Raw genomic sequence first — 13,167 nt, 5'->3', positions numbered from 1 at the left:
TGTGTCCAATACACAACTGGGACAACACAGTTTTCAACCCGGGCACCTCCGAAAAATTAAACCTTTTTTTTTTTTAATGGTTTGTTTGGTTTTGGTTTTGCAACCAATATAGCTATTGTTTGACGTAATAGCTGGTGGCAGAGTGGCAGCAGAAGGTAATTCTGTGTACCCTGGCAGTGGGAAACACAGACAGACAGCAACAGCAGCAGGAGGAATGGAGGAGTAATGTGAGCAGCTATTGTTTGACGTAATAGCTGGTGGCAGAGTGGCAGCAGAAGGTAAATCATCTGTGTAGTGTACCCTGGCAGTGGGAAACACAGACAGACAGCAGCAGCAGCAGCAGGAGGAGGTATGGAGGAGTAGTGTGAGTGTGGCAGCAGGTAGGCAGCGTGACATAATAGCCCTGGTACCTAGCGGTGATACCAGGGCTGTAAATAAACACAACAGGAGGTCCCAGACAGCGGTCGTGCAGCCCACATTGTGTCCAATACACAACTGGGACAACACAGTTTTCAACCCGGGCACCTCAGAAAAATTAAACCTTTTTTTTTTTTTTAATGGTTTGTTTGGTTTTGGTTTTGCAACCAATATAGCTATTGTTTGACGTAATAGCTGGTGGCAGAGTGGCAGCAGAAGAAGGTAATTCTGTGTACCCTGGCAGTGGGAAACACAGACAGACAGCAGCAGCAGGAGGAGGAATGGAGGAGTAGGCGAGCAGCTATTGTTTGACGTAATAGCTGGTGGCAGAGTGGCAGCAGAAGGTAAATCATCTGTGTACCCTGGCAGTGGGAAACACAGACAGACAGCAGCAGCAGCAGCAGCAGGAGGAGGTATGGAGGAGCAGTGTGAGTGTGGCAGCAGGTAGGCAGCGTGACATAATAGCCCTGGTACCTAGCGGTGATACCAGGGCTGTAAATAAACACAACAGGAGGTCCCAGACAGCGGTCGTGCAGCCCACATTGTGTCCAATACACAACTGGGACAACACAGTTTTCAACCCGGGCACCTCAGAAAAATTAAACCTTTTTTTTTTTTTTAATGGTTTGTTTGGTTTTGGTTTTGCAACCAATATAGCTATTGTTTGACGTAATAGCTGGTGGCAGAGTGGCAGCAGAAGAAGGTAATTCTGTGTACCCTGGCAGTGGGAAACACAGACAGACAGCAGCAGCAGCAGCAGGAGGAGGTATGGAGGAGCAGTGTGAGTGTGGCAGCAGGTAGGCAGCGTGACATAATAGCCCTGGTACCTAGCGGTGATACCAGGGCTGTAAATAAACACAACAGGAGGTCCCAGACAGCGGTCGTGCAGCCCACATTGTGTCCAATACACAACTGGGACAACACAGTTTTCAACCCGGGCACCTCAGAAAAATTAAACCTTTTTTTTTTTTTTTATGGTTTTTTGGTTTTTGGTTTTACAACCAATATAGCTATTGTTTGACGTAATAGCTGGTGGCAGAGTGGCAGCAGAAGAAGGTAATTCTGTGTACCCTGGCAGTGGGAAACACAGACAGACAGCAGAAGGGCAGTACACAGCAGCCCACTGTAGGTGTAAAATGTGTGGCTGCAGGCGACGTAATAGTCAAAGTGAACCAGGCTGGCTTAGTGAGCAGGAGCCAGGAGGTGGTAAAGGGTGGTAAGGCACATTAACGATGGTTCCGGCAGCCAGTTCATGTCCCCCTCTCGCCGACAACAGGGGCCAGGAACTCGCCTTCCACCCACGCCTGGTTCATCTTGAGAAACGTCAGTCTGTCCACAGACTTGTGAGACAGACGTGAGCGTTTCTCGGTGACCACGCCACCAGCTGCACTGAAGCAGCGCTCGGACAGCACGCTGGAAGGGGGGCAGGACAGCACTTCCAGGGCGTACTGCGCCAGCTCGCTCCAGATCTCCATGCGCTTGACCCAATACTCCATGGGATCAACAGGGGCATCGCTGTCAAGCCCGCTGTACGACCCCATGTAGTCAGCCACCATGCGGGTCAGGCGCTGGCTGTGACCGGAGGAGGATGCTGCTGCATGCATCTCCTCTCTAGTCACTGCTGCCGGAGCCTCTACAGTCCTGTAGAGCTCGTGGCTGAGAGACAGCAGGTCTGTGGGGCGCTTGCTGCTGCTGGATGCAGGCACCTGCTGCTGCCTCTGTGCTGGCTGCTGGACAGTGGGGGTGGAAGGCTGGGGGAAGGCTTCCTCCAAGCGCTCAACAAGGGCCTGCTGCAAGCTCCTTATTTGTTGCGCTGGGTCTCCTCCTGCAGGCGGCAGGAACTGGCTCAACTTCCCCTTGAGGCGTGGGTCCAACATCATGCTGATCCAGATGTCCTCCCTCTGCTTCATCTGGATCACCCTGGGGTCCCTGCGCAGGCACGTCAGCATGTGCGCTGCCATTGGGAAGAGGCGGGCCACGTCTGCTGGCACATCGACGTCAGTGCTGTCCTCATCCTCCTCCTCTGCCGCCTCATCCTCTCTCCACCCCCGCACCAACTCAGCTGCGCTGTGCTGATCCCCCTCATCAGCAGCCAGGTCAGGGACCTCCACCAAGTCCTCCTCCTCCTCCCCCTCAGAGGTGGACTGCGCAGCTGGTTGCCGCTCCTGCTGGTCCAAGGCTGCCGCTCCCTGTTCCAGCAAAGCATCGAGGGCCCTGTTCAGCAGAGAAACCAGGGGCACCCACTCGCAGACCATAGCATGGTCCCTGCTCACCATGTTTGTGGCCTGCAGGAAGGGAGCCAGCACAAAGCACACCTGCTGCATGTGCCTCCAGTCATCATCGGGGACGATGGACGGGATGTTGCTGGTCTTGTCCCTTCTCTGAGCGGCGGAAACAGTGGCCAGGGCAAGGTACTGGTTGACAGCGTGCTTCTGTTCAACCAGACGCTCCAACATCGCCAGGGTGGAGTTCCAGCGAGTCGGAACGTCAAGGATCAGCCGATGGCGTGGCAGATCCAGCTCCTTTTGCACGTCTTCCAGGCTCGCACAGGCTGCAGCCGAGCGCCGGAAGTGACGCACAACATTCCTTGCCGTTTCCAGCAGTTCGCCCATCCCCTGGTAGGTGCGCAGGAACTTCTGCACCACCAGGTTCAGCACGTGGGCAAGACAGGGGATGTGGGTCAGGTTTCCCCTGTCTATTGCGGCAACCAGATTGGCCCCATTGTCGGCCACCACCTCTCCGACTCTGAGGCCTCTGGGGGTCAGCCAAATCCTCTCCTGCTCCTGGAGTTTGGCCAACACATGGGTTGCCGTCAGCTTGGTCTTCCCAAGGCTGACCAAGTGCAGCAGCGCTTGGTAGTGGCGGGCCTTCACGCTGCTGCTGAGGCGGGGGGTTTGGCCAGGTGTGCCGGAGGATGGCAGAGGATCGGAGGAACCTGCTGCAGTTCCCCTGACCCTGCGGGGTGGCACCACCCACTGTGTTGCTGCTGCTGCTGTGCCCGCTGCTGCTCTCCCATCCTCACCCCCTTCCACCAAGCTGACCCAGTGGACAGTGAAGGACAGGTAGCGGCCTGTCCCGAAGCGGCTGCTCCAGGAGTCCATGGTGACGTGGACCCTTTCACCAACCGCGTGCTCCAGCCCTCGCTCCACATTGGCCATCACAAAGCGGTGCAGTGCAGGAATGGCCTTGCGGGCAAAGAAGTGTCTGCTGGGGAGCTGCCAGTCTGGGGCTGCGCAAGCAAGCAGCGCACGAATGTCGCTCCCCTCCTGCACGAGCGTGTACGGCAGGAGTTGGGAGCACATGGCCCGTGCCAGCAAGCCGTTCAGCTGCCGCACGCGACGGCTGCTGGGAGGCAGAGCCCTAACCACCCCCTGGAAGGACTCGCTCAAAAGGCTCTGGCGTGGCCTTTTGCTGACACGGGAATCAGCAGACACAGCAGAGGAGGCCACTGAGGACTGGCTGCCAGAACAGGCCTCAGTGTCGGCGGCAGGAGTTGCAGAGGGGGGAGGAGCAGTGCGTTTCCGCACTCCTGCTGGTGCTGCTGGAGGAGCAGGAGGGCGGGTGGCTGCTGTTGCTGCTGCTGCTGCTGAAGGCTGTGCAGTGATGGGTGTGGTGCCACTGCCAGCACCAGATGCCTTCAGCCTCTGGAACTCCTCATGCTGGTGGAAATGTTTAGCCGCAAGGTGGTTGATGAGCGAGCTGGTGCAGAACTTTAAGGGGTCTGCACCTCTGCTCAACTTCCGCTGACAGTGGTTGCAAGTGGCGTACTTGCTGTACACAGTGGGCATGGTGAAATATCGCCAGATTGGTGACTTAAACATCCCCCTACGGCATGGAAGCGCTGCTGCCTGTCTCCCTGTGGTGGTTGGGGGGGGGGCTTGGGGGGCTTGGGTGCGGCTGGTGGTGGTACTGGCAGATGCTGCTGCTGCTGCTGCTGCTGCTGAGCCTGAGACACCAGCAGGCTGTGGGACCTGCCTACTGCTGCTGCCAATGCTTGCAATGATGCGCCTCCTTGCAAGGCCCACAAGAGCATCCTCCTCCTCCTCCTCAGAGCTGCTGAGGACGACATCCCCTGGAGGTGGTGGCACCCAGTCTCTGTCTGTCACCGGGTCATCATCATCCTCCCCCTCCTGAAACATGTCCTGCTGGGATGAGGACCCCCCAAACTCCTCTCCTGATGCATGGATGGGCTGCTTGACTGTCGCCACAGTCTTGCTGTCCAATCCCTCATCCCCCAAAGTGCCCATCAGCATCTCCTCCTCAAAATCGCCAACAACAGCAGACAATTGACTCATGATGCCTGGGGTCAAAAGACTGCTGAATGACAGGTCGCCAACTGACGGTGAACTGGCCTCCTCCCCAGGCCCTGCTGGGCGGCTGCTGCGAACAGGGGTGGTGGTGGTGGTGGTGGTGGTGAGGGTGGAGGCCTCGGATGCAGAGCTGATGGCGGGCTGCTCATCCTCCGTCATGAGTTGCACCACAGTGTCTGCATCCTTTTCCTCAATGGGACGTTTCCGACCCGGCTGGAGGAAAATGGGAGCAGGTGCTACACGCTGCTGCTGCTGTGTCTCTGCAGCGTGAGTTGCAGATGCTCCTGCTGGGCGGCGCCCAAGGCGTCCACGGCCAGTGGCTATGGGAGGAATGTTAGCCACTGACGCTGCTGCTGCTGCGGAACTGTGCATGGTGGCGCGCCCGCGGCCGCGGCTTGCCACAATGCTGCTCCCTCTCCTCCTGATTCCCTTGCTGCCCTTGCCCTTGCCCAAACCGCGCTGGCTGCCACTTCCAGACATCTTCAATGTTTTGGGCGTATAGACAAAAGTTTTTTAAAAGGGCGGGTGAAAAGTGGGGTACTTTAATGAGGTGAGTTGGTTGGTTGGTGAGGTGACTGAGTGAGTGTCCCCTAGTACAGTAAGTAAGTAGTAACAGTCAGGAAGTACAACTAGCAGTTACAATAATCAGTAGTAATCACAAGTAAATTTAGTGTGTGTACACTCAGACAGTGAGTGCACGCACGCAGGAGCTAGTAGCCTATGAACACAGTGACTGAGTGTCCTAGACTCCTAGTACAGTAAGAGTAAGTAGTAACAGTAAGTAGAACTAACTAATTACAATAATCAATCAGCGATCAGAAGGAAATGGAGTGTGGGTGTGTGTACACCCAGACAGTGAGTGCACGCACGCAGGAGCTAGTAGCCTATGAACACAGTGACTGAGTGTCCTAGACTCCTAGTACAGTAAGAGTAAGTAGTAACAGTAAGTAGAACTAACTAATTACAATAATCAATCAGCGATCAGAAGGAAATAGAGTGTGGGTGGTGTGTGTACACTCAGACAGTGAGTGCACGCACGCAGGAGCTAGTAGCCTATGGACAGTGACTGAGTGTCCTAGACTCCTAGTACAGTAAGAGTAAGTAGTAACAGTAAGTACAACTAACTAATTACGATAATCAATCAGCGATCAGAAGGAAATGGAGTGTGGGTGTGTGTACACTCAGACAGTGAGTGCACGCACGCAGGAGCTAGTAGCCTATGAACACAGTGACTGAGTGTCCTAGACTCCTAGTACAGTAAGAGTAAGTAGTAACACTAAGTAGAACTAACTAATTACAATAATCAATCAGCGATCAGAAGGAAATGGAGTGTGGGTGTGTGTACACTCAGACAGTGAGTGCACGCACGCAGGAGCTAGTAGCCTATGAACACAGTGACTGAGTGTCCTAGACTCCTAGTACAGTAAGAGTAAGTAGTAACAGTAAGTACAACTAACTAATTACGATAATCAATCAGCGATCAGAAGGAAATAGAGTGTGGGTGGTGTGTGTACACTCAGACAGTGAGTGCACGCACGCAGGAGCTAGTAGCCTATGGACAGTGGCTGAGTGTCCTAGACTCCTAGTACAGTAAGAGTAAGTAGTAACAGTAAGTACAACTAACTAATTACGATAATCAATCAGCGATCAGAAGGAAATGGAGTGTGGGTGTGTGTACACTCAGACAGTGAGTGCACGCACGCAGGAGCTAGTAGCCTATGAACACAGTGACTGAGTGTCCTAGACTCCTAGTACAGTAAGAGTAAGTAGTAACACTAAGTAGAACTAACTAATTACAATAATCAATCAGCGATCAGAAGGAAATGGAGTGTGGGTGTGTGTACACTCAGACAGTGAGTGCACGCACGCAGGAGCTAGTAGCCTATGAACACAGTGACTGAGTGTCCTAGACTCCTAGTACAGTAAGAGTAAGTAGTAACAGTAAGTACAACTAACTAATTACGATAATCAATCAGCGATCAGAAGGAAATAGAGTGTGTGTTGTGTGTGTACACTCAGACAGTGAGTGCACGCACGCAGGAGCTAGTAGCCTATGAACAGTGACTGAGTGTCCTAGACTCCTAGTACAGCAAGAGTAATTAGTAACAGTAAGTAGAACTAACTAATTACAATAATCAATCAGCGATCAGAAGGAAATAGAGTGTGTGTTGTGTGTGTACACTCAGACAGTGAGTGCACGCACGCAGGAGCTAGTAGCCTATGAACACAGTGACTGAGTGTCCTAGACTCCTAGTACAGTAAGAGTAAGTAGTAACAGTAAGTAAGTAGAACTAACTAATTACGATAATCAATCAGCGATCAGAAGGAAATAGAGTGTGTGTTGTGTGTGTACACTCAGACAGTGAGTGCACGCACGCAGGAGCTAGTAGCCTATGGACAGTGACTGAGTGTCCTAGACTCCTAGTACAGTAAGAGTAAGTAGTAACAGTAAGTACAACTAACTAATTACGATAATCAATCAGCGATCAGAAGGAAATAGAGTGTGTGTTGTGTGTGTACACTCAGACAGTGAGTGCAGTGCGCACACGCAGGAGCTAGTAGCCTATATGAACAGTGACAGTGAGTGTCCCTACGGGTACAGTAAGAGTAAGTAGTAAGTAAGTACAACTAACTAACAATAATCTATCAGTAATCAGAAGGAAATAGAGTGTGTGTACACACAGACAGTGAGTGAGTGCACACACGCAGGAGCTAGCTAGTAGCCTATAAACAGTGACAGTCAGTGAGTGTCCTACTCCTAGTACAGTATAACTACAATACTATTAGTAAAGGACAGCAGAAATACTGGTATAGATGAGAGAAATAAACAGAGGACAGCTGCCCACAGAGGCAAGGCCCCCCTGAGGCCTAAACCTGTAAGCTTGCAGCAGCTGCCTGTCTCTAATGTAACACACAAGCTACTAACTAAAATACAATGTCTATCTAACTAACAACAATATAGGTGTGTATAGGAGGTGTATGTGAGCAAAAACGCTAGGTAAATGACCACAATAGAGCTCTTGCTAAGCCAAAGCACAAAGGAGCAACTCTCTCTCTGTACAAGTCTCAGGCAAGCATGGAGAAACGGAACATGGCGGCCGCTATTTATAGGGTAGGGGCTGGCCAGGGTCCCCCTCTGTGATTGGCTGCCGTCAGAGGGCCTGGGAGCCCTCTGATTGGCTCTAAGGACATCAATCTGGGCTATGACGCTATTCGAGCTCGGTACCGAGCTCGAATAGCGCCGGGTTGCTCGAATAGCTCGAATAGTGAATGGGCTATTCGAGTGTACTCGGATAGCCCATTCGAATAGCTCCAGCTATTCGGAGCTCGAATACCGAGCTCGAATAGCTGAAAAAGAGCTCGAATATTCGAGCTACTCGAATATTCGAGCTCTGCTGAGCACCACTGCTTGTCACTACTTTTCTCAAAATCGGACGTAATCTCACTAATATAAGTGCAAAAGTTCAGATGTTTGGATGTTTGTTACTCGATCACACAACAATGGCTGAACGGATTTGAATGACATTTGGCACACACATAGTACATTACCTGGAATAACATACAGGATACTTTTTATCCCCATACCCAAAAAGTGGGCGGAGACAAATACAACTTTCACTGGGAAATGTAAACTGCAGCCATTCTTAGGCCTTGTCCACATTACAGGCGTTTTTGTAAAATTTTAAGCGCAAGCGATTTTCAAAATCGCCTTGAAATCGCTTGTGCAATGATTCTCTATGAGAGAGTTCATATCAGAGCAATTTGTTTGCGATCCGCTTTGAAAAGCGGTGCTTGGGCCATTTGTGAGGCAATTTGCCTCAATGGAAAGTATGGGGGAAACGCAAAATGCTCACAAAATCGCATTGGCAAGCGATTGCGTGAGCGATTAAAAAAAATTAAATTGTATTTTTTTTTTCTGGATTCTTTTCCGGATCAAAAGACGGAAGCACTCTGCAAACGCGCTTACAAAAACGGTCACAAAAACGAGCGGACACGCAGAAAATCGCCAGAAAACTCTTAAAAAAAAACATAGAAAAAAAAACCACCGCAGATGGACACGCCAGCCGAAAGTAATGTGGACAAGGCCTGACGCCATTATTGGCAGGGTTCTCAAACCTTGCACAGTTGGTCACTGGGTGACTGGGATTAATATTCATTGCTGCCATTCTTGCACTGTTAATGACAGAGGCCTCAAACCTGCTACAGTTGGTCATTCAGTGACTGGGGTTCAAATTCAGAAAGGGGGTGGAGCCTCAAACAGCCAATCAGATTTGTTTCATTTCAATGCAAATTATTGATACCAAAGACCGCAAAGCTCACAAACTTGGTCACTGAGTAATTGTGTGTTAGGGTTAGAAAAAGTAGGCGGAGCCAGCACCAGCCAAATACATACCCGTGCAACGCCGGGCAATCAGCTAGTATTGAATAAGAGTGAAACCTGCATAAAAGTTACTTTGTAATAATACAACTTCCCCTTTGAAGCTCATACCTAATATTTTGTGACTTGTGGGTTACAGAACCACTGAAGAGAGAGTGATATGGAGGCTGCCATATTTATTTCCTTTTAAGCTATACCAGTTGCCTGGCAGCCCTGCTGTCCCGCTGCCTCTAATACTATTAGCCATAGCCCCTGAACAAGCATGCAGCAGATCAGGTGTTTCTGACGTTATTGTCAGATCTGACAGGATTAGCTGCATGCTTGTTTCTGGTGTGATTCAGACACTACTGCAGCCAAATAGATCAGCAGGACTGCCAGGCAACTGGTATTGTTTAAAAGGAAATAAATATGGCAGCCTCCATATAACCCTCAGTTCAGATCTCCTTTCAGTTTGGTACTATAGAGAGAGCGGAGGCTGTAATATTACGTCACCTGTGCTGGGACATGCTGTCCGCCGCTGGCCGGTACAATTACTTAACAGGATGTGAGTGGTGTATGTCACGAATATTGTAGCAATAAATCACCTTCAGACTGGTAATACCTAGACGGAATATTATAAATATTCTATCACTATCAGTACAATAAATACAAGCAGTTACATTTTGCATTTTCCTGCCATTGGGAGTGCTTAAAATAAACACCATGATCATTTCAGGTGACAGTTTAGGGGCAATCACTGTACAGAGGGGGAGGATGAGTGGAAGGTGCTTTGCTGGGGAGAGAACTTAAAGACAAAACGTGACCAAGAATTGAACTTCATCCCAATCAGTAGCTGATACCCCCTTTCCCATGAGAAATCTTTTCCTTTTCAAAAATGGATCATCAATGGGGCGCTGTATGACTGATATTGTGGTGAAACCCTTCCCACAAGAAACTCTGAGTACATACTCTTGGCAGTTTCCTGTCTGTGAACCTTGTTGCATTGTGGGAAATAGCTGTTTACAGCTGTTTCCAACTGTCAAAAAAGCATGCAGCAGCTACATCACCTGCCAGCAGTAAAAATGTCCCCATGTGATAAATGTCAGAATGTAAATCAGGGAGAGGAAAGCTTTTACAATGGGCAAACACTGACTAAATTATTTATACATAATTATTGTAAAAATGAAGCACTTTTTTTATTACATTATTTTCACTGGAATTCCTCTTTAAGAATAGCAATAGCGTCAGTCGTCTGTAGTGACATCACCAACAACTTTGTCACAACACTAGGTGACAACACCGAAACTGACTATTTGGGCACAAGCGACGCCTGGGGAAATTAAGGAGCCGCCATGGGTGCCAATAATAAAATAAAGTAATACCAGCTATGGCTGGGAAGTTGGGTGCGGGAGAGCGTGGGAAATTGCGGCTGTAGCGTTTCGCCACTACGTAGTGAACAGAAATAGCGGCAGGCATGCTGGGACCAGCAGTTCACCAGAGTCTGGCTACACTGTAGCGGAAGTCCGGTGTAAAGCCGCGGGGAGTGGGGGGTAGTTATGGGGGTGGTTAGTGTTAGTAGGTGGGGGATGGTAACTAGCGGATGGTTAGTGTGAGAATTGGGGTACAGAGGGGTATAGTAAAATATGGTTATAATTCTCAAATCGATAATCTACTATTGAAGATCTGTATAATTAATGATATTCTATAACTAGTGATAATAGTAATCTGTCAATTATGATTACGTGCAATTCCGCACAATTTTTCGTAATTGCGGCCATATGTGATTACGATTTGGAAATGCAATTGATTTTGTGTAATTCAGTCGTAATTTCTCGGAATTTTCACGTAATTCCGTGCTGACTTTAGTGTTCAATAGCAAAGTCCCCATACAGGCCATCGTCACCACAATTGCTACGTATATTAAGGGGAATATTGGTGACAGCATGTATGTGGGTTTTGCTATTAACCAATAAAGTCAGCACGAAATTACGTGAAAATTCAGCAAAACTACGGTTCCTGATTACATTTGCATACAAAATGAATTACAATTTTCCCCAAATTTCGTAATACGACTTTGCATCATAATTGCGAATAACAATGCCAGAAATGATCACTAACGATTGATTTGACAAATTAAAATGGACCTTGCACAGGGCAGAAGGAAAGCATAGAGAAATGCACCCTGTATGTATTTAGAGTTTAGTCTGTGTAATTCCCGCTCATCTGTGACTAATCACAAGTTGTAATTTGATCTCTCAGTTGTGTCAGCTGGCTGCCTCAGCAAACCAGCCAATTTATAAACACATGATGTTAACTCTGTCGGCTTCCATGGAAGAAGGAAGTAGACACACTGCAGATTTATTGCAGAATTTGTATCAGCTGTAACAAAGAAATGTTTTTCTTGAAAGGTTATTATGAGCAGAGAGGAGGTTCTGAGTTTAGGTCCACTTTAAAACATAGTGTGTACGTTTGTAGGTTTAGTCTGCTGAGTGAATTGCCCGATCTCTAACCCACTGCAGACCTGAATTCTGTTGCATACCGTCCACAGCAGTCTCATATCAGAGGCCTATTAACTCTGATATAAAACTGTGAGCCTTGTATATAAAACTGTATATATGTCTTACTGAATAGAGACAATATTATCTTTCTCGAAGCACTAATGCTATATCTGATCATGTCTGGCTGTTATTTATAGGCTTTATTATTTCACGACCAAACCGCGATCAGTCTGCGATGTCCCTTCCTCGTCAGCTCAGGGGTGAGAGGTAAGTAACGGGTTTCTGTATCATTTTACCTAGATAAGCAATGCAGCTAAGAGTTACAATGATGTAGGGTTTTATTAGCACAGCATTTACAGTGACACAGAAGCGCAAAACGTATGCTATAAATTGTATGTGTGGTATGGATAATGAATAGAACATCAGTAGCAAAGAAAAGCACCTCATATTTTTATTTTCCGTTCTATAGATATTTTATAACATTGCATCATTCTCTAATATTTGCAGTCTAAAAACTACACTCAGCATTTTAAACTGAAACAGAGCAGAGCTAATGAACCTTTGAACTTCCCTGCAGTAAAATCTTATCTGAAGTTGTCTTTCACTTTTTTATGTATAAGTGCTTCAGAAAATAGCACTGTAGCCGACCAAAGTTGGGTCGGAGAGCTCAGAGAAGCTCTTTTGCATAGAATAAGTGAAGTTTATTAACTCTTCCTGTACTGGACACAATATAAGACTCCTTTTCTTTGCTACTAATGTTCTGTTTCTTAGCTGTACTACACATACCATTCATTATAAGTTTCACTTCAGATTCCCTTTAATGGTAGATATGCCATATAGTAACTACCAGTGAGCACAGCAGGGTACACAGATTATGCTTACTGTATGTGCTTAAAGGACATATGGGAATGTATTGAGGGATATGGGGGCTTCCATATTTATTTCCTGTTAAACAATGCATATCACCTGGCTGTCCTGCTGATTCTCTCCCTCTCATACTTTTATTAGCCACATGCTTGTTTCTGGTGAGTGATTCAGACACTACTGCAGGCAAAGAGATCAGCAGGGCTGCCAGGCAAATGGTATTGCTTAACCTCTTGAGGACCACAGGCTTACACCCCCCCCCCCCCCCCCCGAGTGACTAGGCGATTATTTACAGTTCAGTACCCTGCAGCTTTAACAGCTTGCTGCACGGCCATACAACTCAGCACACAAATCAATCTGCCCTCTTTTTTTGCCACCAACAGAGCTTTATGTTAGTGGGCTCTGATTACTGCTGTGATTTGTATTTTTTTTTAATTAATTTTATTGTTATTAAATTAGTTATTATTTATTACTTCTATTTTCTTTAAAATTTTCCTTCCACCCTCCTTTCCACCTCCTGGAGAGCCAATCATCATCATCTCCTCTCATAAGCAACAGCCTAAGAGAGGGATTGTCCTGTGAGCCAATCGAGGGGACAGCTCAGTGACAGAGCCGTCCCCCGTACAGCGCTGCTGCAGATCGCAGTGCTGTACAAGTAAATAACAGCTTTTTTTATTTGTCTAACAGTCTGCCAGCCGCAATCGCAGGCTGGCACACTGAT

At 48.2% G+C, this 13,167-nt stretch overlaps 1 protein-coding gene across 2 annotated transcripts in view; it reads left to right on the top strand.

Moving 5' to 3' along the window:
• NCF4 (neutrophil cytosolic factor 4) overlaps window positions 1-13,167 on the top strand; it is a 185,540-nt gene that overhangs the window by 90,817 nt on the left and 81,556 nt on the right. For both annotated transcript variants that reach the window (XM_068251953.1, XM_068251952.1), the window contains exon 2: window positions 11,780-11,849. In XM_068251953.1, coding sequence (XP_068108054.1) covers window positions 11,818-11,849 — 32 coding nt within the window. In that variant the 5' untranslated portion in view covers window positions 11,780-11,817. The remainder of the gene's footprint in view (window positions 1-11,779; window positions 11,850-13,167) is intronic.

This window comes from Hyperolius riggenbachi, chromosome 9 (genome assembly GCF_040937935.1).
Source record: "Hyperolius riggenbachi isolate aHypRig1 chromosome 9, aHypRig1.pri, whole genome shotgun sequence".
NCBI lineage: Eukaryota > Metazoa > Chordata > Amphibia > Anura > Hyperoliidae > Hyperolius > Hyperolius riggenbachi.
Note: the sequence above shows the minus strand (reverse complement) of the source record. Positions and strands in the feature narration are given on the sequence as shown.